The 26,435-nt window shown below is 43.7% G+C and overlaps 1 protein-coding gene across 5 annotated transcripts in view; it reads right to left on the bottom strand.

The window, feature by feature from the left end:
* The window catches only part of rhbdl1 (rhomboid, veinlet-like 1 (Drosophila)), a 63,545-nt gene that overhangs the window by 28,475 nt on the left and 8,635 nt on the right, over nt 1-26,435 (bottom strand). Inside the window, exons 1-2 of one of the 5 annotated variants that reach the window (XM_037756084.1) lie at nt 18,114-19,185; nt 7,965-8,123 (exon numbers count right to left, since the gene is read on the bottom strand). In XM_037756084.1, coding sequence (XP_037612012.1) covers nt 7,965-8,123; nt 18,114-18,152 — 198 coding nt within the window. In that variant the 5' untranslated portion in view covers nt 18,153-19,185. The other 4 variants (XM_037756086.1, XM_037756089.1, XM_037756085.1 and 1 more) reach the window with 4 other exon arrangements.

The following is a 26,435-nucleotide window of genomic DNA, read 5'->3' on the forward strand; positions in this document are numbered from 1 at the left end:
TAGTTTGACATTTTAGGAAAATGTGCTTATTCGCTTTCTTGCTGAGAGTTAGATGAGAAGATCGATACCATTTTCATATCTGTATGCTAAATATGGAGATACAGTACCACCAGCAGTCGCTTAATTTATCTCAACATAAAGACTGGATATGGGGGGAAAACGCTAACCTGGCTCTGTCCAAAATAGATAATAAATCTGCCTACCAGCACCTCTAAAGCTCACGAACTAACATGTTAAATCACATTCAATCTCCGGAAGTCTTGACATCACCGTGAGGTTGCGGTTCTAGGCCAAAAAATAGTCACATAATTGGCGTATAATCCTCCGTAAAATCACAACTTGTTGTTTTTACGCTTCGTTTTTTGTACAGATTAAACAAACAAGATATAATGTGTTAATTAATGAGCTTTAAAGGTGCTGGTGGGCGGATTTGTGTCTTTTGGACAGAGCCGGGCTACCTGTTTCCAGTCTTTATGCTAAGCTAAGTTAGACAGATATGAGATGTTGTATCAATCTTCTCACCTATCTCCCAGCAAGAGAGCAAATAAGCATATTTCCCAAAAAACACATTGAAGAATAGATGCCACATTTTTTTTTTCAGCTGAGACTACTTCATTGTGACTTTAAGGAATCACAAAACAGCTCTTTTTCTGTGTTTGTTTTTGCTACTTGATGATTTAATGTCTTTTTTTTTTTTGCAATAAACTTGTCTCGAGTTGTTTTATGAGCATTACAGTCAGCAGCTGGAGGACACCTCACCAGGACGAACAGATCTCATCATCGCCTGCTGCTGGATTTTTCATCTTAGCAATTAAACTTTCTTCACGCTAAGTGGATCAAACATCAGTAAAGGGGGACGGCGTCTTTCCATATAAACTGAGGGGGAAGCTCATCAGTGTGACTAATCATCCTAGATGGGGAGCCAACGTTCATAAAGTACGGATTTCACAAGGGATAGCATGGCGGTTTAAGTAAGTTCTACATTTATGATGAAATAGTCAGGGGAAAGAAATTGCACTTATTTTCTTTGCACGTCTTGCACGTTGCTGCATTCAATGCATGTACTTTTAAAATGAATTTGTGTGTGTATGAATTCAAGGTTTCAAGTATCCATTATCGTGAGAGTGTACGAGAACAGTTTCTCGCACAAAATGATTAATCAGCAACTGCGCAATTATTTTCATGTGACACAGAGATTAAAGATAGAAACACTGAGAGCAGAGAATAAATAAGAGTAGATTGCCACTAAACTGTCAGCTGAATATTTTACAATAATTAATGCAGAAAGAAGGAGGTAAAAACAGAGCTCAGCGTTTAATAAATCTGCAATGAGTGTCAATTTTATTCATCTGGCGTTAGAAATAAAGCGTCTTTTTCTTCATATATCTCAACAGCAATTCAAATATTAATATCAAAGCCATGTTACACGTATAAACAACTGTTTCTTTTTCGCCACGAGAGATGCCGTTCTGTCATCTCTCTAGCTGAATATTCATGGCTAATAAGCAACTTAAATAATGTATAAGGGGGTTTTTGATTTAGACAGAATGTAAGCCGGCAGGGTTGATTGCAGCTCAGACATCATAACAAATGGGCTGTTCGGAGTGATTTTGCCCTTGAAAAGCAAATCTTTGTTGAGAGGAACTACTCCGCGGAAAGAGAGAAAGCGTGTGTGTGCATGTATTGGTGTTATCACAGACTCCAGGTTTTTGCTTAGTGAGCAGGAGCTCTGCAGCAGCCTGCAGGCCAGCGGGACCAAACTCTTGATACGTTCTTTAATAGAGGCTTAGGATGAAAACTATCCTAATGCCACTATTTTGACAGCCGAGGCAGAGGACTGTCCGGATAACAACACAGAGAGTTTCCTTTCCGCCCGCTGAAAATACTGTCTGACCAGCTACCCACAGCGGGGATCCTTTAGAGTTAACGTCTGCATTTCCTTATAGAAAAACAAGCTTCCCAGGTAAGATCTGCCAGATGCCTGAAGTCTCCCGTGTAGCTAAAACAATACAGCTCCTTTGAGGACGACTGGCTGACTATGCAATTATCTCTAAATCAAAATATGTGCTATAATGTGATGGGACACTTAATGAAAATGAGTTTCCAGGGAAAGCAGTGGAGGAGGAGAAAGGGGGCCGCAGCTGCAACTGTTAACGGTATAAATCTACAGCAGCAGACCTTATGTGTAGGTCTCTAATAATAGCAACCGGAGACAACATGGCAGCTTCATATGAAGTGTAATGAAACCTCCAGAGGGGGCGTGTAGGAAGTGCACCCGGCTATTAAAGTACACAATTCATTAGCCAGGTCCTGTTGCTTGTCTAGGCTCATTATATGTAGACACAACAGGGGATCATGGTGAAAGAAACTGCTGGTCAATATATATAAAAGCTAATGAGCTAAATATACTGGAGGACAAAGGCTGTAAATAAAATGAGTAAATAATGAAGAAACAGATGGAGCAGCTGCCTTTTTTTTTTTTTTTTCCTTTTTCAAGAAATCACTCAGGAAAAAACAGGAGTTAAAAAAAAAGTGTTAATCCCTTTTGGAAGTTAGCAGAGCAGGATTTGGTAACTACCCTAACAGTGGGTAATTATAACACTGGTGGTTGTACAGTAGAGTGAGGGTGTGAGGGCCTGTTGCACGGCGATAACCAGAACGATGTCGAGCTGGGCTGCTGGCTCTCCCTCTGCAGATGGAGGGATGCATATTTAGTATGGAAATAAGGCCCGGAAAATGCAATTATACTATACTTGAGGCAGGCAGTGAAAGCAGAAGAAGAGGAGAGGAGGGACATTAGAAGGCAGAGAGGGAGAAATTAAGACGGGAAGAGTTGCCTGCCTGGGTGAGCTCGACCAATGGACAGTGAAGGTGAGAGATACTCCTTTCTCATTCTCTTTTAAATAATTCACAATGAATAAAAGTGTGTTTATAGGTGGAATAGAGAGAGGTTAAAGGGATGTTAATATAATTATGTTTTCTTCCTCTGTTGGCTTTCTTCTCTAAATAAAGTCTCGGGAGTTTATCTCATCTGCGTTTGGCTCGGTGACAGCACCTGCCGCCTCTACACCTTCGCCGCTGTGTTCTCTCCCATTCATGCCGCCGCCTCTGTGTAAATGTGTTCCCAGGAGACGCGGCTAAGCAGAGCTATCACTCCGCTTCGCCTTCTCTGACACGCAGGACCGCCGCCGCCTCTAAAGTGAGCATTAGCAGCCTTTTGAAGTGACGACGGGAGAGGGAGACGGCGAACAGACAATAAGGAAACACATGAGCATCCAGAAACATGAGATATATAAACGCACCGAGAGGAGTGACAGAGCACTGGAAATCACATGTCATCGCATAAAACGTTGGAGGGGAGGGGGGGGAGACCTCTGACTCGTGCATCGGGTAGCGGTGGAAGTTTCCTGACGAGGCAACCGCTGCCAGGGAATAATTGATGCTGAGGCAAAGAGCACAAAGATAAAGATAGTATTCCCCTTTAGGGATGGCTGAATGGGCCAAACTGACAGCAGTGTGTGTGTGTGTGTGTGTGTCAAACAGCAAGGGTCCATCCTCCTCCTCTTGGTAGCTGCATGTTGCCTACTGTACATGCTGCTCTCAGCTTTAAGTCAATTGTCCTTGATGGATTAATTAGCCACACCACATGGTCAATACCTCACAGCTCAATACTAATTAGTTATCCATCCATCCATCTGCAACCGCTTATCCCGTTAGGGGTCGCGGGGGGGCTGGAGCCGATCCCAGCCGACATTGGGCGAAGGCAGGGTACACCCTGGACAGGTCGCCAGTCCATCGCAGGGCTGACACATATAGACAGACAACCATTCATGCTCACATTCACACCTACGGGCAATTTAGAGTCCACAATTAACCTAACCTGCATGTCTTTGGACTGTGGGAGGAAACCGGAGTACCCGGAGAAAACCCACGCTAACACGGGGAGAACATGCAAACTCCACACAGAAGGGTCCCAAGCCGGATTCGAACCTGCAACCCTCTAGCTGTGAGGCGCCAGTGCTAACCACTGCACCACCGTGCAGCCCACTAATTAGTTATAACAATTTAAAAAAAAAAACGTGGTTTAAAGGCCATTCAGCCAGGCGTCTACCCTGCAGATGCTAAAAAAACATAATCCATAAATCATTCTGATTTTGCTCTGTTTATGGTGGTGGCCATCTTTCACTCACATTCGTCGACACGCGCGCGATAAATCATTTATCGTTACTAGAATATTAGAAGGCTGCGCTAATTAACCCAGCTCACATAGTGATTCACCGCCACCAGACTAACAGTGTCACTATACCCGTTTACTAATTTGTGAGTCATTCAGAAGACCAAAATCCCCCCTCTCTCTCTGAGACACATACATTCTCGCAGCCGAATCTAAATCACTGCAGATCTCAGCCTCGCTGATTCTACCCTGACCCAGATACTCAGGTTCTTTCTTGCCCAAATCCTTTTAAAATGAGAGTCCACCTTTTTTTTTTCTTCCCCTTAGCAGTTTGCGGCCACAGCCTCGCTTCATGGTTTAATCATTGCGGTGCTAAAACTCGAGGGGGGTCGGGAGAAAAAAAAAAACAAACCTTCACTCCAGGACACTTAAGCAGAGTGCATCACTTTTTAGTCGGCAATCCATCTAAAACAGAAAGCCTTGACTGGAGTTTGGTGCGGGATGTGATGTTGATAGGTAGCGTCCCTGGAGACAGATGCACTGTGGGCATTAATGCGACTGCAAATGACTTGAGAACTTTAAAATACTGTATATCAAACTATAGAGTGTTTCTCGCCAGCTGGGACTCTAACTGAAGGTCATTTCTGCTCTCTGTAAGTGCTCTCTTTCTCACAACACTGCTTCAAATGTGACAAAAAAAGACTCTTCTAGTATAAAGCAGAATATTTGAAAACATATTGCGTAAGCGTTGATTTAACTATACCTCCTGAGGGAACAGGACATGTGCAACATTTGGGCAAAAACTGGTAAAAGTGAGGCACAAAGCAACAGTCTAACTCCTCCAAACCTCCCTGAACACAGAGAATCACCTCCCGCCATAATCTCTAAAATACACCCTCTACCCGTGTAATTAACCACGGCAGCCATTTTGGCTCTCCGTCCAACATTAACCAAATTACCACCCGAAGGAAAACAATGACACACTTCTTCAATTACGCAGCCGACACATGATAGCATCGGTGGACTCTCTTTAAAAGAAATCGATACGTGCAGTTACACACACAGGAATATATATCTGACTTCAGGTTTACCCTCCGTTCATTAACAGATGCTCGTCTATCACAGAATCGTCCACCCCAAAAAAAAGCCCCGCCATGTGTGAACTTTGCCACCTCCGGTGTCTCTCAGCCTCCTGCATCGCCACCATCTCTGCGTGTAATTGAGCGTAAACGTGTCGCTGCGTGTAAAATGTGCGCTGGTCGTCTTGCTGTGTGGGATTTTGGTGCTGATGTGGATTAGTAGTCAGATACAGACCTATACTTTTATATGTATGAGTGAGTGTGCATGCTTGTGTGTGTGTGTGAGCGTGTACAGTTCCCCAAGAGAGGTTTTAGCAGAGCGTTACTTATTCACCCCTCTGGCTGAACTGATGGAGTCCTCTGGCTAAGATCGCCCTGCATGAAAGATGGGTCGAACATGAACGATGTCAGAGACAGTCTTGTACTTACACACGCGCACATACACGCGCGCACACACAACAGAGAAGCTGCTGCCTAACGGTGCGATTCAAACACATTTACACCCACTGAGGTCGAGAGAAGCAGTGTGGATTCACGGCTCCACTGAGAGAATGAAGAACAACAAATCAGAAAAATGTTGAACACACCCGTTAAGAGGCACAACTGAGAGAAATCGCAACAGTTTGTGCCGGGCTTAAGGCATCGAAGAGGCACGGACTGAGCACACACACACACACACACTTGCCGTGTCCATTTGAATATGGTGCAGGGGAGTTCCACCTTCCGTCGAGGATGGACCACAAATCAATACGGACGCCACACTTCAGGCCCTGGCTATGATATAATGGCAGCGCTGAACTTTCCAAATCAAAACACGACTGTCATCTGTCACACACTGCGGAGAGCTACTTATAAATCTACCTGAGATACAGAGATGTGAGTGGAGTTAGAGAGGGAGGAAGAGAAGGGGTACGACAAAAAGCAGGGAATACGGGCTTGAGAGAGTTAAGAGAGGAACTAAAGGAAAAGAGGAAACTAGAGAGACTTAGGTGAACATTTTAAAAGTCAGAGAGCAGCAGCGAGAAAGGATGGGAGGAGAGAAAGAAGGCCGGAGGTGTTCGTTGATGACCTGGTTGAAAATGTCATGCTACATGCGGCACTTCTCCGACTGGCGGCCTGGAGCTCATCCCAGAGAAACCTGCGGAGTTCACGCATCACATGCTGGCGCGACGGGAGGGCCAGATTCACATCAACATTTGAATATCCTCTAAATTAGTCAGCAAATCTGTCCTGGCAGTGCTCATGTGTATGAATGAGAGTGTGTCTGTGTTTGAGAGAGAGTGTGTGTGTGTGGGGAGTTGTGAGACAGACAGAGAGGAAGTGGGTGGCTTAATTAATAATAAAACGCTTGAAGGCGTTTGTATGTATGCAAATCGTATGCGTGCACAGAGCGGCGTAGGTATGGACTGTGAGCATTCACTATCAGACAAATCTTTAAAATCAGACCTGGGGGGTCGATATCTGTGTGAGGCTGGGCGTTCTCAAAATTACCTCAGATTACTGCCTGCTACTACCAATGCTGGGCTAATCGAAGGCAATTTGCATTTGGCTGATGGGCAATTTTAAAAGTGTCTCCCCGATGCTTTCGGAGGCGAGGAAGGTTTTTTTTTTTTTTTTCTTCACCTAACATATGCTCACGAGTGTAGAATGAAAGAGGAGGAAATGAGATCTGAGGGTTCAAGGAGGCAGGTTCAAAAAGAGGGTGCGGGTGTGGGGGGGAGGGTAATAATACATTGGCTTGAGGAAGGGAGGAGTGAAGATGAGAATTTGCTGAAATGAGATGGATAAAAAAAAAAAAGAAAAAAAGAATGGTGGAGGATGATAGTTGTACATTTCCAAGAAAGAAGGCCGCACCTCGACACTGATTTCTCTGACTTCAGAAATGGGACCTGCTCCAAATTGCGTGGCCTCATGTGGCCTTCATTACAAACCGTGGGGTAGCAGCACAACACAAGTGGAAAGAAAGAGATCAAAAAAAGAAAGAGACAGATAAACAGAGAGAGAAAGCGAGAGAGAGAGAGAGAGGGAAATGAGCTTAAGGGAGTGAAAATATGCCAGGAATTGCGTTGAATTAATCTTGGTGCTTAGACCTGTACGGTGCCAGGAGCAGAAGGCAGGTGCTCCTCTACGTGCTCAGCCTTTCCCATATATGAATTTCTAATAAACAATTGTAAACACGCATAGGTGAGGAGGCGGGGGAATGAAGAGGAGGCAGAGAATAAAGAGCGTGGCTGATTCAAAGCAGAGGCAAACAACAAAAACTGTAATTATGAGAATATAATAGTCATCAAATCAGTATATAAAACACATTCTGGCACGGCATCCGTCTTGCTGCTGTTACACTACGTAATATATTAATTGTGTTTGGATACATCAGTGAAATTTGTTGCTTTAATACTGTGGCTCTGGCAGCTTAGTGTGGGCGTTGTGCGCGGCTTGTGAGGTTAAGTGCCTGGATTTACCGACACATTAACTGGAAAGATTGATCCTCCTTTTGCAGGACAACGACCTGAATGGTCGAGTCAATTTTCGCCACTGCGGAGCTCGCCGGCTCTGTCTGAATCAATTCTGTAACCTTTCTGAAAAGTGTGTGTGTGTGTGTGTGTGTGTGTGTGGAAATGTGCTGCGGGACATGAAATGCCTCAAGCGACTCCCCCCCCCTGCATTACTATGTGTAACCGCGTATACGTGCGTCTGGTTTCCCCACTCACCAGCTCGATGAGCTCCTGGTAGCACACCTGTCCCTCTTCATTGCTCTGGACCAGGGCTAACAGCATGTCCAGTTTGGACGGATCCAGCTGCAGCTCATGGTGCTCCACCAAGCTGGTGAAGTTCTCCACAGCGATGAAACCGGTGTTGTCTGGGTCCAGCTGGAAAAAAAAAAAACAACAGCCCACTCTCAGTCTACTGGGATAAAAAAAAAAACTACATTGCTGATAACACATGTATTGTGTCAGTTATGTATCATGCTTTTTTTTTTAAATCATAAGCAGCACTGCAGAGATGAAGTGCCCTGAGGGAGAATGCATCAGTAATAGACAGCTGAGACGTAAACACAGAGACACAATAGATGCTCCTAAAGACAAACGGAGAGCTACAGGACTGAAGGCATAAGCTCAGACAGTGACACCAGTATTACAGTTTTTCTCGATTGTTTACACACATTTTCTGAAAGCATGCCTCATACTCTCAGAACTCTACACACAAATCAAAAAACACACACACAATGGGCAAAACCCCTCAATTCTCCTGCAAAATTAAACTTTACATTCAAAACAATGTTATTTCTTCTCAAAATGGTATTTTGTTTTCAAATGACACACACAAACCATCATATGAATAGACATTTATAAGAACCAGTTGAACACTGATGTGCTCAATGTAAAACACTATGATGAATGGAAAACACTTCTTCTCCATTCATCATGATGACTTAGGCCTTTTTTTGTTCAGTGTTACACTTACTACAGACAGTACATACATAAGTGTGTTGTAAAATATTTTAGAATATTGTTTTTATACTCAGAATACACAAATACACGGTAACAAATATATTTTATTTTCCCCACAAAAACAATGTACACAGTGAACATCCCAACCAACACAAAGTTGCACATACAGTGGTCTACATACAAAACAACAGAAGAATTTACTGTATACAGTTACAGTAAAAAAAAACTATGCTGCATCCTCTCTTCTGTTTCGGTCTGGCCACAGCACCTCATCCACATCACAAGCAATGTTTTCCCTGGCCAAGCAGCGGGGGAAATATCGCTTAGCATGTCAAATCCAGCCATGAAAAGCATCAACTGATTGCTAATTGTAACACTGTGTGACAGGTGTTTGCCCATGTGATGAGTCAGTGTGCATAGTAGGGCAATTGACTTTAGAATTTTGAATGACAGTGTGTTCCTTGTGAAAACGAGATTTTCTTCATGAAAATTGTGCCAAATGCAGAGAATTGTGTGTAGTGTTTTGAAAAAAGTGTGTTTTAGAACTGCAATTTGAGTGTAAAGCAGGAATTGTGCTTGTAGTTTAGCAGAACTGGTTCAGGGGGTTGGTGCATGAGTTACATGTTGTGGTCATTGTGTGTCAAGTACCAGTATTTGTGTGTAAACAATTGAGAAAAACTGTAATAAAGCGGTGTTGCCTCTACGACGCCTTTGAAAGAATTAGACCTGCCTAAAGAAAAAGCCCCATTCAACCTCATTAAAGGAGCAGGTCTGTCAAAGCAAACAGCAGGATGGTTGTTATTGGGAGCAGCGAGAGAGAGAGAGAGAGAGAGAGAGAGAGAGAGAGAGAGAGAGAGAGAGAGAGAGAGAGAGAGAGAGATAGGCTGGCATGTCATCCTAATTCGCAGCGACCGGCAGTTTCCCCTGAAAAAGAAATCCCTCAGCATTAAATGAGGTTTTCAGTCTTTGTTTCTGAGTGGATGCTCCATTTGACTGTGTGAGTCCGACCTTGGTCACATTTGCAGCTTGTAGTCAGTGTGGTTTTTCTTAATCGCCACTCACTCACTGAGACCCACGGCCCCATGGGTTATTACTGCTGATGTCTGAATGCCAGTGCTGCTCCTCGTAATTGATTTAAGCGGGAGAGTGTCATAAAAACGGCTGAGTGCGGTTGTCTAAAATTGCGCCCGGTTAAAAATGGCTTGTAAAGTATAGGGTGTGTTTCTACGCTTGGTTTATGTAATGTGGGATTTTTTTTTTTTGGGCACCTACTTATTACTTGATTTTCTTCCCTCACCTTCTCCTCTTAAACGCACTCAATTGCTCTGCAATGGAGCGTTAATTCCTCATGCCAGCTCTCCTTAGTACATCTGATTGTGTTTGTGAAAATGCGCCCGAGGACAAACTGGAGTAGTACAAAGAGACCACATGGGAAGAGCCCTCGCTGCGTCTCGTTTTACCGTTTCCTGAATGCTAACGCAGCCTCATTAGGTTTAGATAGTAAACCAACAGCCTCTTGTTGCCCCGGGGAGGAGTGAGCTTTCAGATGTTGCGTCAGTGTGGAGTCAGTCGTGCTGGATCATCGTTGGCCATGTCATGAGTCCACGAGAAGAATCCTGTCTAGGCCGCCTTAGTCTGGACCTGGTCTGCTCTGACATGGTGAGACAAAGGCGTTTCATCGGCTGCATGAGGAGAGCGGCATTAAACAACGCTGCGCCGTGTCAGTCCCTACAGCGGGAGGCTCAAAGCTTAAAGCTCTACTGCTCAACTAAGGAGCTAGGATCAATCCGGGAATCCATTGGTGTGAGAGTGTGTGTATCTCCTTCTGAGCATGTTTACTGTACGTGCTCTGCTTCCCCCGACACTGTCTCCAGTTTGTTTTTTTTACAGTCATTTAGGTGAACACAAGCATCCCTTTAATTCCATTTAATCTGCTTTTTTCACTCCCCTGAAAACGTATGTATTTATTCACCTGGGAGAGCACAGTGGAGGCAGGAACTAATGGGTTAGTTTTATGATGCTTGACTCGGAATGAGTGTTTTTCCATTTCCACTTGATGTAGTGAAGCAATTCTGTTAGTTATGATACTTTAACAATACTTTCTGTACTCCAACGTGACTCAGCAGCATAACAAATGTTTTTTTTAACCACTAATAAACAAGATTCTGTACACACACAACCAATGTTGTCTCTAGGACATTTACTGATTACAGTCTTCACGTCATGTACGTTGTTTAAAGGTGCTAAATGTGAGATCGGGAGCATTTCTGTTGCCTCCGCATGGCTCTCAACATGGTGACGGCTCACAGCTAACGTTGCTAACAGTGAAAACAAAGGCATCACTGCTGACAGAGCTATCAGTGTTAACCTAGGAGGGAATCGGAGGGTGAATGCTACGCTTACGCGACAGCACCATAGGTCTGGACGGCGTTATCAGCTGTAACCGCCGTATGAGAGCTGTTCAGAGTGGCGGCCGTGAGCTAGCCAGTGGGGTACGCTCACGTGCACGAACATGCATTAAAAGCACGCTGCGGCCGGGCCGGCTATGTCAACAAAGCAAGGAGAAGCTCATATTACAACACACACACACACAGAGCAGAGAGCGACATCATTCTCTGCTCAGGTAGACATTACTCCTCTATATAGGGCTGTCAATCTATTAAAATATTTAATGCATGATTGTCCATAATACATTTTTTATCTGTTCAAAATGTACCTTGAAGGGAGATTTGTCAAGTACTTAATATTCATAAACATGGGAGTGGGCAAATATGCTTGTTTTATGCAAATGTATGTACATATTTATTATCGGAAATCAATTAACAACACAAAACAATGACAGATATTGTCCAGAAACCCTCACAGGTACTGCATTTAGCATAAAAAAATATGCTCCAATCATAACATGGCAAACTCAAACCCAACAGGCAACAACAGCTGTCAGTGTGTCAGTGTGCTGACTTGACTATGACTTGCCCCAAACTGCATGTGATTATTATAAAGTGGGCATGTCTGTAAAGGGGAGACTCGTGGGTACCCATAGAACCCATTTTCATTCACATATCTTGAGGTCAGAGGTCAAGGGACTTTGGAGAGTTATTTAACCTCCTTCTCGACAAGCTAGTATGAGATGGTTGGTACTAATGGATTCCTTAGCTTTCTCTTCCTTCATATGATATCAGTATCTTCACTCTAGCTTTAAAACTGAGCCCGCTACAACCTCCGAAAGATCAAATTGCATTAATGCGTTAAGGAAATTAATGGCGTTTAAAAAAACAAATTTGCGTTAATGCGTTATTATCGCGTTAACTTTGACAGCTCTAATCTTTACATAGCAAATAATAATTTGATGCTATATTAATGCTCTGGATATCATATAGAGCACCATTGAAGTCTGTTGACACTTGAAGGGCAAAATCCATACAAATTCTTGGCAATCTCCCTCTTGAGTCATCGTCCCTCACATATCTCCGTATAATCTCAACACTCAGCCTCCTGAGCCCGACAGCCAGCTGTGTCAAGGCAGTCCGCAACGCACATAAAAGCAAATTCGTGAACAAAAAAATTAACCAAGATGGGAAAGAAAACGGGGCCCGGGTCTATTTTTAGATTAATCCCCTTAACTGTGTGTTCCACGGACGTTTGTTAAAACACGGCCCCGTTCTCCCCTTGAGGCTCGCAAAATGATGCAGATATGCCCGGCATCTGAGATGTGTCGGGCACCAGGATGACATGTGGGGGGGGGAGGGGAGAAAGCACAAAAAAGACAGCAGAGAGGGTAGAGGTGGTAAATGGAAGAGCGAGGTGGGTGGTTGGTCGGTTGATGAAATGAAAGAAATGAAAAATGATGAAGTTAAAGGGAACAGTAGTAGGGGTATGAAACGAGAGACGAGAAGAACAGAGACAGCCAGAAATGAAACGAGGACGCACAGAGAATAAAAACGCCTCGCCATAGTCAGTTATTCTGCCTAACCCAGCAGTCTGGCTTTTCTTCTCTTTCCTATAAGAGGGCTGTGACACACTCCAGTGCTCTGCATCCACTTGCCACAGAGGGGAGATAGATCAGATTCTAATGTGCTCCTGGCTCAGCCCGGGCTGACAGGGGGAACAGAGAGCCACACTGGGGACGTCTGATTACTGTCAGCCTCCATATGTCAGCACATCACTACACATACAGCAGCACAGTCACAGAGGCACGCTGTATATGGTTGTGCACATTTACGTAAACCGAGTGTTGACGCTGAGCTGTCATACCGCACAGATACTATTCCCTTCACAGTCTGACCTTATTCGGGAAGAACGTTACACGGGGGAGGCTGTCTGCCGAGGATACAAGGAGGTGGAGGATTGGTTCTTGTAGCCAATTAGGGTTATCAATTAGCGAGATGAGGTACACTGAGATGAATGTTGGCAAGAAGAGCCTGTTTTTTTTTCTTGGGCAGGCTGGTGACGTGCATGAACAAGGGGGGAGAGACAGAGAGAAGAAAGGGTTGGAAGAAGGAGGGAAAAAACGCTGAGAGGGAAGCAGTTATTGAAGCGATCCAACACTGGCGAGGGCGACACTTTGACAAGCTGCATGCGTTGCCATGGTTACCAGTCGCCTGTGTGTCCTCCCTTTCTTGCATTCCCCCCCTCTTTTTTCCCCCCCCGACATATTGGCGTTCGAGAGGCAAAGGGAAAGACACAAAAGGGGAAGAGAGAGACGATGAAAGGAGGGAAGGGTGCAGAGCGGAAGGAAAATAGAATACAGACGGATGGGAAGAGACCAATGAGGTGGTAATAAGACGAAAGGCAGGGTTTAGATGTCAAGGGAGGCGGGGCGGGAGATTATGGATGGAAGGTGGAGGTGATAAGGCAGAGAGAGCAGCCAAACTTGGCCGGCTCAAGAGCCGATGGGAGGAGATGGGCACGGGATGAAAATGTATACACGAGTACAAGGAGGAGGAGGAGGGCGAAGAGGAGTGGAATGCTGACTGCAGGCGAATGATCTCAGTGTTAACCCCCGGGACCTCTATTACCTCCACCGCAGCGACTCCGACTGACCCCAGCCCACGACTGAATTGTCAGTCTGTTCCACAGGGGATCAAGTGTGAACCTTCCAGCCTGGGAACAAACCGCGAAACCCAGCCGTGATAGACGTACAGCCAGAGGGCTGAAACACGGCCAGTTCTATCAGCCTCTATACCTGCAGAAGACTGACACACAACCAATGACGAGGCCCTCTGTGTGTAGCACAGGCAGAGTTGTAGCGAATATTGCGGTCACATCATATGAGGCAGAAAGTAGAGAAAGATTCCCATGGTTACGTTTAGCATGCATTCACCTTTAATTATCAGCCATCTCACGAATGGCACAATTTTAATTGCTTCATTAGGCTCTTCCTGCGTTTCCTCTGGTAAAGGTAATCCTATGAGCGGAAACTTGATTGATCGATTAGTCAATCAGCAGAAAATTAATTGTCAACAATTTTGATAATCGATTAATTGTGTAATTTTTCAAGAAGAAAAATGCCAAAAGTTCACGTTCCAGCTTCTTAAAGGGGACATATCATGAATTACATACATATACATTTGGGTATCTAGAGTTCCTACCAACCCACAAACTGTGAAATAAGACAACCCAGTCAGTTTTTTGTGGGCTGCCTGGATCAGAAAACATGTGATTCAACAAGCCATTCAGATGTGGCTCCCATTCCTATGTCACATGCAGAGGGGGTCTTAAAGAGACAGGCGCTAAAACGGAGCGTTTCAAACAGAGGGTGAATATAGGTATATTCAGACAGACAGTATTAGATAAGTTGTTGTGTTTTTCACAGCATGTAAACGTGTGAAGATTTTTTTGTTTTCTCTGATAGAAAATTTAATTTCTTTTGATCAGACTATTTTATGACATGACAAACAATGAATCAAGAGTATAAGTAGCTTTAAATCTTTAAATTCAGTCAGATATTTAAAGTATTTTGGTCTGTATTAATTACGTTGAGGCTGCACAATTAATCTAAATTTGATCGAAATCGTAATATAGCCCTACAGCAATTCTCTAATTGCAGGGGGAGCAATATTTGTTAAAGGCCAAATGTGTATCAAAATACCATTTAAATTAAATACTGTCGTGCTGCAGAGATGTCCTCGCCTACACATCATATTAACATCTTTGTTTGGTACAGGTCCCCGCAAAACTCACAGCATAATCATGTTTTTCAATGAAGATGAGAATAACGATGTCAAAATGATAATTTCCTCTAATATCGCAATTGCAAAAAGAGCTTAAAAGGTTGATTGTAGTTGTTGAATGAAGAGTATCTACTATTCGGAAGATGGTGATTATAGCTTCCATGAGGCGGGAATGCATCACCAGCACTGGTCTGGTTCCCACTGACTAACCCAGTGGCACAGAGCCAATACTACAGACTACTTTGGGCTCCGTGAGCAAGCCTGTCAAGCACGAACAGGGCTGTGTGTCTGCAGAGGGCAGTGGCATTTACGGGGCAGAGCACATTTGCATGGCATCAGATAAAACCCTTTTGATTTGTCTCTGCTGCCCTCAGGACTCACTGGTGTTCACCAACAACTGGGCCACTGACTCTGTAATTATCGCAACGCACGTTCTGCCCTGCTGCTACCATTATCATGCTCAAATTTTTTACGGCTGTGGCACTGCGATGCGATGGCCGTGAGATCCAAACCCCTCTCTCCTCAAGCGGAGACTACAGTAGAGAGACACACAGGGGATTTTCCCTGATTCAAACGATCATCTAACTACATTTCCTGGCGTTTAAAGGCAGTACAAACAGCCAGAGGCATTTTCAAATACAGCTCAATTCAAATTAGCATCAAAGAATGATGAAAGGGGGACAGTATATAAGAGCCTTATTCTCTCTACTTGACATAAATATGTCAAAACAATATTCAGAACCCCCCATGTCCTTGTGGGAGAGATATAAATAAGCCAGATAAGAAGTGAATGACACATGGGGAGATAGTAACAGGCTAATGATAGCGTACTTTAGTGGCTGCCGACCATCAAGTTGCCTTATCAGTGGCGCTGCAATAGAGAGACTATCAGAGAAACAGTGTGTGTGTGTGTGTATGCTCTGATCAGGAGCATATGTGTGAGACTGCATAGGCCAGAAATAGCCTGAGCTCAGCATTGCAACCTCCTGCAGACAAAGACTAATAAAAAACTCACTCATGTCGCCACTGTTGCTTTTTCTCCTTCTCTTCCCCCTGCAGCATTTTTCATGTGGTTCTGTGTGGCACAGCTGCAATATGGCCTCTTCCTTTACACCTGCAGTGCTCAAATAAACTAAGCATGGCTAGTTTTCTTTTGGGGCAAAAAACATCCTAATTTAGGGATACTCCAGGGAAGCCCAAAAGGAAATGTTGGGCCAGTGGTAGCTTGAATCTAAATGTGTCATGTTGCAGGTTTAAAACCCTAGACTGTAAAAAACTAAGCGGAGACAGAGTAATCCAAATGCCCTCAAGCAAAGCACTTGACTTCCAGGTGCTGTTGTGGCTTTGCTTAGACGCCGGTGGGACACTGTGCTTGTTGTGGGGGAGCCTCCAGTGAACATGACTATTTAAATCTGACGGCCAGAGCTGTAAAAAAAAAAAATAAAATAAAAAATGAGGCATGCTCTGCAAAAACATTTTCCTGGATAAAGATAAGCAAAAAAGTGCCCAATGTTTAGACAGGCAGCAGGCTTTGCTAAAAACAAGCGTGCCTGTTCACTGTCCAAAAGCTGTTGGCAGATTTTGCTTCATTCTAGTTTAATTAGAGAGACCTTTTCCAAATCAAAAGGCCGCCGCGTGGAGTCCCAAAGGTGAAAAAAGCCTGTCGTCAGCCAGCGTGTGAGTGATACGGTCTAGACTTGAGCTTAATGGGACCGCAGTCGGCTCAACTGTGGCCTCGCAAACTGTCTATATGAACATTCTGGCGCAAGCAGAGTGAAGCCCGCAATCAATAAAACCACCAGCCGTTTGCAGTGTGGAAGTATTGGCTTCATCTCCGGCCCAAGGACCTGCTACATTGAGAATGGATATTGACACAGATGAGTCAGCCTCTTTGATACCGCATTCAAATGTGTCTATGAAGGAGTATATGTGTTGTTGAGGTATCGCTAAGTAGTTGTTATCACTGAAGTGCTTATACCGTACATGACTCACCGGTGTGACCACACAGCATCTTCTCACTCAACCCACACGGGCTTCCTCTACTTGTTAGACACACACACACATTCAGAAAAATGCAACTGTGCACATGCTTTCTCTCTCTCTCTCTCACAGACACACACAAACATGCTTTCTCCCTAAGGCTCTTGAGTGTGTTGATCAATGTGTTGCTGATGGGCCGCTCGCGACCCCTAAACCCTGCAGCAGATAATTGATTCCTCCCTCTTGGACGGAATGATTGCCCAATCTATCCGTCAATCAGCCGAAACCCCATTTCATCATCAAAAGACACAATGCAAGATGCTTTAAATGCAAGACATAAAATAGACCTGACATACACACACAATCACACATGTCTTCAGGAAGCACAAGCCAAATATAGACATGCTTTCAAATCCATATTGGCTTGTTAATTTTGGAGATGGTAGACCAAACCCTAACTCAAACATGGATCTGACTGGAAGGTAAAAACAGCAGTTTGGGTTAAGAGACCACATGTCAAGAGAAACATTTTTCACTGGCCACTAACAGTGTGTTTTCACCAGCAGGGCTGCAAAAAAAAAAAAAAAAAAAAGAAAAAAAAAAGTTTAAAGCCAAATAACAGCTTCTATTCTAGAAGAAAAACCGTGACCTGGACTTCACAGGAGCTGCCTCGTCGCTCGACCCTTTGGAAAATGAAAAAGCTGAATAATCTTGAAATCTTTGGTTTCTTGTGACCCTGAGATGATAAGATCAGGGATGTGGTAAACACAGAAAAAAAAAACAAGGAAAAGCATACAGACACACAAATCCATGCACACACACAGCGTGGTTGCTGCATACGCTAATGCAGCAGCTGTAATGGATCATTATCGTATGTGTCATTCCTCAAATAGAGAATGCTCCGATCAATCCATCTATACATCCATTCATACAGCATCCCTCTCTCTGCACACACACCCCTTCCTCCCTCCCTCCTTCCCCATAAACCATGACATGATGCTGGGGCCCCCCCCCCCCCCTGCTGTGGCTCATGATCTGACCTCACATTCTCTGGGCCCACATGGCTCCATGATGCTTGCGTCCGTCGTGTTCGTCTCACGCTCTCATTTTGCCCGTGCAAACAGCCCCTGCTATCAATCCTAACATCAGGCTCTCCCCCCTCCAGCCTCCACGTCTCAATCCCTGGATAGACGGCGAGGTGGCCAGGAGCCTCGTAACCATAGAAACCTCTGCCGCTGCCTGCTCACTCGCTTACCTGCTCTTGTATGAGCTGAAACAGGGAGCTTCTATCCATATACTGGCCAGGGAGGTGAGAGGAGCCGCCGAGGACAAGGGCATAGGGAGGAGCGAGAGAGGAGTGGTGGTGGTGGTGGTGGTGGTAAGGATGGGGTAAGGTGGAGGGGGATTTGGTTGAGGTAGCAGCTGGTGCCTAAATTGTAGCGTCAGGCCCCTTCGTATAGCTGCTGCGTCCCCCCCTTGGTGATGGAGAAAAGCCTGGTGAGCTCTGTCCCGGGGTTTTCCTTGCTGGTGGCGTCGCTGGAGTAAGAGGCGGTGCTGTGTCGGTGCTGAGAGCGTGGACGGCGGTGCAAATGGGCCGTGACTCTGCTCTGTGCCAGTGCAGCGTGGCGCGGCGGTAAAAAAACCCAGCTTCAGCAGACGACAGGCAGGCACGCAGGCAGGCGAAGGCAGATCCAGCAGCTCTCATTCACTCTCCTCCTCCTCCTCCTCGCTCTCCTCTATCCCATTGCACTGACTGCTACCTCTCTCTCTCTCTCTCTCTCTTCCCCTTTCCTCATACACACACACACACACACTGCGCCGCCTGCATACCAATGAGGCAGGGGAGGGGAGGTGGCCTCTCTTTTCCAATTGGAGAAGGGGAAGGAGTGGCGATGGGCTGCGGCTCCTCTCCTCACTACAAGTAAGGCGTCTCAGGGAGGGAGCAGGGGATGGGCTCCACTGCGGCTTTGCGCTTACTACTGGCACAGACACACACATGTCTGGTCTGTTACTGACAGGCATACACACACAAGCCCACACACTGTAAACAAGACAAAAGCTACTCAGACAACAGGCATATGGTGAAATCCTAACCGTGTGATGATTGTGGGTTTTGCAGAAGACAAAGGAGATGAATGATCAGGGGAGACAATATGAAACGAAGTGATATCAATAGCACTGATGGCCCCCCGAAGAAAACTATAGACTGCTCTGCAGCCCTTTACATCTCTGTGCTAATTATAAGCACTGGCACATTAGCACATTGTGTGCACTGCTGCACAATCGAGCGAACTCCCACCCCCAACACACATGCACAAACATAAAATTAGTTTGGATGGCTCACTGATCCTCAAATGAATACCACTGCGACAATAACCACAATCCTCAATACAATACTTCATTAGAAGTAATTACAGGAAAAAAAAAGGCCATTTTTATGTTAATCTGGTGCATAATAAAGAGACCGGCTTGCAGGGAGCAGAGCAAGAAGGTCAGGAACATACGAATGATTAAAAAGGAACTCATGTGGGCGGCAGGCTGTGCTTGATTTCATTGAAATCCCCTTTAAAAAGGTGTTTTCTTTCTGCACAAATCCGCAGTGACCCCTCCTCCTCAGGACAATGCCGATGAGGGGGAGGATGAAGCGGCGAAGGGGACGTAAATCTTAACTCATAAAAGAAAATGAAAGATCCTTAAATGCCCTGGAGCTGATTTGAGCCGAAGAGGGCGTCAGGGTTGCGACCCGGTGACGACTTCGGCTCACGTTGCGGTTGAAGCAGGGGGGGGGGGTGTTTCTCGTCTTTTTTTTTTCTGCGCTGTTCCCTGTGAGATTTACCACCAACAGTGTAACTCAGCCTCTGGCTCTGTGACAAACACTGCCTCTGCCTGTTTAAGTGCCATGATTGCACCAGATGTTTGCGCTTTCATTTTCTTACAGGCGGGGAATGCTTATAAATCCTTCTTAATGTGAGAAACATTTTTAAAAATATCTGGACCTAGTCATTACAGCAATGTGTCTTGTGGTTTATTGGAGCTGCTGACTATATGAAGCTTCGGGTAACCTCTGTATTTGTCCTAAAGGATTGGGCCAAGGCCACCTTGAACATGACAAAGCTCCCAGACTTTCCCTTTGTCACCTTCCACTATACCCTTCTGACACACTTTTCTTTAAACAAAACCTTAATAATGACCGTCTAAGTCGTCAGGATCCCCTTCTCTGTGAGGATGCACTTAAGTGGCTCTTTGTTCAACTAACTAATCAATGATCGGAATTAATTTGTCTCCAATACTCGGTAGTTGTGAGCGTGAATAAGACAAATCTAATTATGAAGTCACTGCAGCAGGATTTGCAAACTGCAATAAGCGAGACAGATTGAAAGAGCAGCCAAAATGAAACTGGATTCAACTGTTGCCTTGGTAACCTCAAAGGACTCCCATCAAACAATGATAGACACAAGTACCATGAACTAAAAAAAAAAAAAAAAAAAAATCCAGTGCAGTAAGAAAATAAAGCAGAAAACCTTCTTGAGAAGAAATACCCAGGCTCTGCTCCATATGTTAGAAAACTGAACAAGAGGGTGAATTAATTATGACAGCATACTGTATGAATAACATCAGCACAACACAGTTTTGGCTCTGTTATAAAGAAATGCAGCACTATGAAATGGCCTTGATGGAGCAAAAAATGGCACTAGACGACATCCCGAAATATATGCACAAGATGCCAGCTAGGCTCACAGCCGCACCACGGGTCACGCCAGCATCCAGTATCATTGTTTCCATTAAACTGCCACCAAGTGACATTATCCAGATGACTGACAGAGCGAGATAAGCCTCCAGTGAAATACGGCCTCCGTTGCCCGAAGCGTGCCCAACTGAATGGCCTCCCTTGAGCCTGACTAAACCCTTCATGTTCTTTTCTCCCCTGGTGGATGGATGCAGACGGCAGGACGAACCCAGGCGGCTTGCTCCTCTTTAATAAGGCCTGAGAGCAGCAGACAAAACACTGGTCTGGCCTCTTGTGTGGGAGCGGGGAGAGAATAACAAGGTCTTTCAGGGAGGCAGAAAGGCGCATTAATTAGACCGCCAGTCTCCGCACTCTTCCTCACCAGCTTAATGACCTCGAGGTCCATAAGGCAGGTGTTTTATTTATTGGTGCCTGCGCGCGGATAGTTGTGTTTCTGTCAGGGAAACGGATGGCAAGGAGCTATAAATGCATGCCTTAAAGGTCTGAATTCAGCGTGACTTCATTAGACACAGGCTGTGTCAGGGTTTAAGCATGAGGGAGCAGTCGCCTTATGTACACCACATACTGTATGCAAACTGGAAGGATTTGTGCACAATAAACTCCTCCAATTTTACAATCTAAAGGATGGACTGCAAATTAATTTACATCAGGATTAAATCGCTGTTCATCATACATTTCTGTTTCGCCAAAACTTTAGTTAAATCTCGGTTTAGTCCTCCTTAAACTTAAACCAAATAATAACCAAAATAAGGCTCTGTGGTGTATTCAATTTTGATTGTTATTGCAATGTCAATTTCAGCATTGACAAAAGTTTTATGGGTAGCTTTAACCCTCTGAGGCACACATTAGACCCATTTTTGTCTTTTTTAGGAAGGTACAGGGGGTCTTTAGGGGGTGATAGCAGGTCAACAGTAGATGTCACATAGAAGTTGTCTACATCATCTGAAAGCTTGGAACCTGAAGATTAATTTGAGATGCAGCTCAGCACTGTGTTTCAAGTTGTTCTAGTCATAAATAATAAAAATAAATAAATAAATAATGAATTAATTAATTCTAATTAATGGTACAAGTGTATAAGGGTTTGGAACATCATGATCAAAGTATATGATGGCCATCTCCATGCTCTATTATGTCTCATAAGTTGTTGCAGCAATTTTGGGGTTGATACCATTTATTGCACAGATTTGGTGCTAAATTTACCCATTTTTTCTTTACCAATCGAGAATTAATTAAACTGATCAATAAGCCCTCCAAAAAAAATACATTAAGACACCAAGACCTCGATGGAACATCGTAGAAAAAGCAATGCTGTGATTTGGTATCAAAAACTTTTGACATTTTGAGATTTCTGTAAGAATTGCATTTTCGACAATTGGATGGGAAGCACTTCTGTTGTGTAAACTGCTCAGGAACCCCCTGAATGTCAATTTACCCTAGGAAAGCCATCCATCCGCTGAATGTTCTAGGTCTCTAGTTTGTGACTTTAAAGTTTCATGAGGCTGTGATTATCTTAGAGCTCACCACAGGTTATTTTATACAGTGAGGTCAAATTTTTAAAAATGGTCTCACTACAGTGAAATGGCTACTATGGGGACTTACATCATCACACATGAATACAGTTGGGCTCATTGGATCCACAAGATACCCAATATATGTAATTCCAAGACTGTTTAGGGACCCCAGTATGCAGAAATATTAAAATACACCATTTTAGGATAGGAGAAAATAACACATTTATACTGCATTCAAAAAACTGCATGTGATTATCATAAAGTGGGCATGTCTGTAAAGGGGAGATTCGTGGGTACCAATAGAACCCATTTTCAGTCACATCTTGAGGTCAGAGGTCAAGGAAACCCTTTGAAAATGGCCATGCCAGTTTTTCCTCACCAAAATTTAGCCTAACACTGGAGCGTTATTTGACCTCCTTCCCAGCAAGCTAGCATGACATGGTACCAGTGCATTCCTTAGGTTGTCTAGTTTTATGATATCAGTACCGTCACTCTAGCTCTAATACTCAACCTGCTACAGCCTTTGAAAGACCTTAAAGTTGGTCGGGATCGCGGGCAAGACAGACTACATACATAGAGGATGTCTTGAAATGTTCTCATTTTGGATTTGTAGAAGTGTATGGTCTGTCATGTGATCATCTGTTTTTGCTGTCTAGTGTCTTATAAGCCCATATAACATCTGGTGCAAGAGATACTTAAATAATCAAACAATATCTTAGACATTTAGTCATAGATGCACTGGACTGACATACTACAAGAATGCTTTTGCTGTACCTTGATGAAATTTATATTCAGCAAACAACTACTCACTAGCTGGCTGAATTCTCCCTGCTGGGGCCAGAAGAATATAAATTGTGCTACAGAAAGCAATAACAAGAAATTACCTCATGAAAGCTTGAAGTGGTTGTCAAGACGGACCGACGGGAGACAGCCACACAGGTTTCTCAGGATGTTTGGGTGTCCAGTGTAAGCTGGGAAATACTTCTGCCATCTACCACCCTGAAAAACATTAAGCGGGAAGAGAAAATGAGTAAATGTAAGTTTACAGCGTTAAAAGAGAAGAGCTGACAGCTCAACAGAGGAGGGAATTGAACTTCAACCAGAAGACCTGACCACAAGAGTTCAAGGGATGATAACGCTCATAAAGACTGGTGCTAGTCTGTGAAATACAATTAACACTCAGCGTGTTGTCATTGTGCAGGATCACAGCGTTACAGCGTTGCTCTATTGTTCTCTTAGCTGACCTAATCTTTTATAAATTAAGCAGACAAGCTGTTCTGGGGGTTTTCTGGAACCTGTTAGCCTCAACTAATCATGTGAATGAAAATAGATTGTGCTTCACACCCGAGCTGCCGAACACCAAGCAGTAGTGATTGTGCAATAGAGGGAATCACCCGCATGATGAAAAAAAAAAAAGGCAGAAAAATGAATCAGGTCACTGAATGACACAGTTTTAGTCCAAACTGCTCCACTTAGAAGATCTCTTGGGGACATAAAACGGAAGAAGCGAGGAAGGGGAAGCAGCGAGTTAGAGGAAGGAGGTTGGAATTAAGAGGAGAAAGTGTAAAGAATGAGAGGCGTATCGACATTCCTGTAAAACTGTCATGATTTTAATTCATAAGGGAGACACTTTTTTCCGTCCCATCTCTGCAATATTAACATCTCATTCTGGGACAGGTCTGCCTCCATGACATAAATTGTTATTTCTGACATTATAGTGTCATAGAGCCACTTGTAGTTCGAGCTGAGCACAGGCTTTCTGAGCAGTCTCTGGAGTCTGAGTCTGGAGAGACCTCTGCTGTCGGAACGTGCAGTTGCATCCTAAAAACGAGGGCAGCCCTGTTGGCCGACATCCACATAAACAAACCAGAGTATCCAAGCAGTGCTGACAAACCAGTTACGATGTCCCATCAGAGTTAACCGGAAATAATCAGAGCTCATCACTCCTGTACTTTCACTAAAACCACGTTTAGGATGCGCCGTATATCGATAACACAACTGTCTTTACTGCCTACATTTACTGTACGGTTTCCACTTTTATCACTATCTAACACAACTGTTCGACACAATTATATATCCTCAGTATGTGTAGCGGCGCTGACTACATTTAAGCCAAATCTAAGGTTATATGGATTGCAAATAACACAATTGATTACTTGTATTTAAGCTGCTGCTGCCCTCTGTTGGTAAAAGCAGCTACGATCACAAATCACCAGTATACAGTATAAGGGGACTTGGAGAAAAAATACTTCTGCCTACTTTAATTAATTTGGCAACTGTTGTGCATTAAAGTATAAAGAGAGGAAAGAAGGAAAGGAGAGGAAAAAAAGAAAAAGGGTGGACTCCATTAACCCTCTGCAGTCGCCTCCTTCCCGTCTTCACCAAACCCTTTAATAGTAATTGACTCATTTACTTATCTATTTTTACATTATTATCATTAATTATTTGTTTGCACTACTTACTTTGATCTTTCCTTACTATTATTATTATTTTTATAATAATAATTATTATTATTATTTATGTAGTTATTGAACTTATCAAAATTATTACAATTACCATTTATTTATTTATTTCTCTCTCCTCCTTCTCCTCTGACATATTTGAACATACCTCTGGTCACAGCTATTCACATATGAATATATGACACACTTACACAACACACTTTCATACATGCACACAAACACTTAAAATACTCCCACTAACAAATACAATCAAAAATCTGTACCATATTCAAAACCATAATATCTGTTTCATACGTCTTATGCTAATGTCTGTATATTTCGTGTTACACCTTTGTCTGTATAATTAGTCACCTGTTTGTATTATGTCACACTGAATAAAAATAACTAAATAAGTATAAAGAGAGCTAAAACTATTTCAATCATTGTTTTGTGTTTTTAGTGTACAGTTTTGTTTTTTTAGATAATCACAAAACACAAAGTAAAAGAAAAAAAAAGCCTGCTCATGAAATGGTTATTTCTCATTGTGTCCAAATGACTAAATATAGTTTATAGTTGTTGTTTTTTTAAAAGAAATATCACAATTATACTGAATTCTACTCATAATAGATGTCTCTGGTTTAGTGGCAGCCTGTTGCAGCAGCTTGTGTTACTCATGTACTCTACTCTAAGTCTCCAAGTATTAAAGGGGCAAGGGTTAAAGTCAGGATTAGGGCTAAATGTGGCATTCTTGTAATGTACCACTGTCAAATCAGATGTGATAGCTTGTGGTCAACATGTCACATGTGTAACAACCTGGAAAGAAAGCAGCAACTAGTTTTTATCACTAACGTGAACGTAATAACTAACGTAAGTCATATAACGTAATAATGACTGATTATCTTTGAATGGAGCGCCCCTGTTTAAAAACACCCTTTTAATTGTTCCACAAAATGCTGTGTCATCGTGTAGCACGAGAGACAATGACACAATACAGGTTTGACTGACAGCCCACAGGTGCTCTGAAAGACTGCGTCCAATGACGAGCCTGTCATGTGAGAGATGGTTAGACAGCTGACATTGTGGAAATAGTTACCTGCTCTCTACATAATGAGATGGGGGGGTGGGGTGGGGGGGGGGTGGTAAGACATTCACAAAGAGCGCCTTGGTGTGGGCCAAACTGACGGGCCTCTATTGGCTCAGTTTGTGCAGCAGTCAGCACAGCACTTGGCCACAAACACCTGCTCACACATCCCAAGTGTTGTCACAACTGTCGTAACACGGGCACATGCAAACACTACCTCTACGGAGTACACTCACACCCCAGCTGGCCCGAGGACAAGTGTATTAAAACCGCCAGTGTGTCGATGCCTTGTTCTCACTTTCTGTTTTCTCAACATGGCATGCTGTTAGTTTAGAGCAGGTCTAAGCACCGAGACATAAACGGTTTGATCTGTGGTGGCGTAATGGGACAGCTGAACTAAACTTGGGCGCAACTGGTACTTTAAAACTGCACACAGGGGTATACTGAAGATATATGCAAGTAGGGGAAGATGCAACTGGTCAAACGAATCCTTTTCCTATATTCTTTTCGGCATTTTCTTGTGCTGATATGCTACTATAGACTACCTACATTTTTCTGTATTTTTTTCTGTTTGTTCTCACACTCACACTGCTAGAGTGGAACCAGAGTTACACCCTGTCACATGCAGATGATGGCATGCATCAACATGATATGACATGATTGCCTCCCATTGGTTGTTGATACCATATAGGTGAGGCAACATCTGCTTTGTCTGTTTGTTTTAAGCCCTGACGAAGAACTACAGTGGTAAAAAAAGGTTGGCTTTTTAATGATTTAGCCACTACAATAAAGGCTT

This window comes from Sebastes umbrosus, chromosome 20 (assembly GCF_015220745.1).
Source record: "Sebastes umbrosus isolate fSebUmb1 chromosome 20, fSebUmb1.pri, whole genome shotgun sequence".
NCBI lineage: Eukaryota > Metazoa > Chordata > Actinopteri > Perciformes > Sebastidae > Sebastes > Sebastes umbrosus.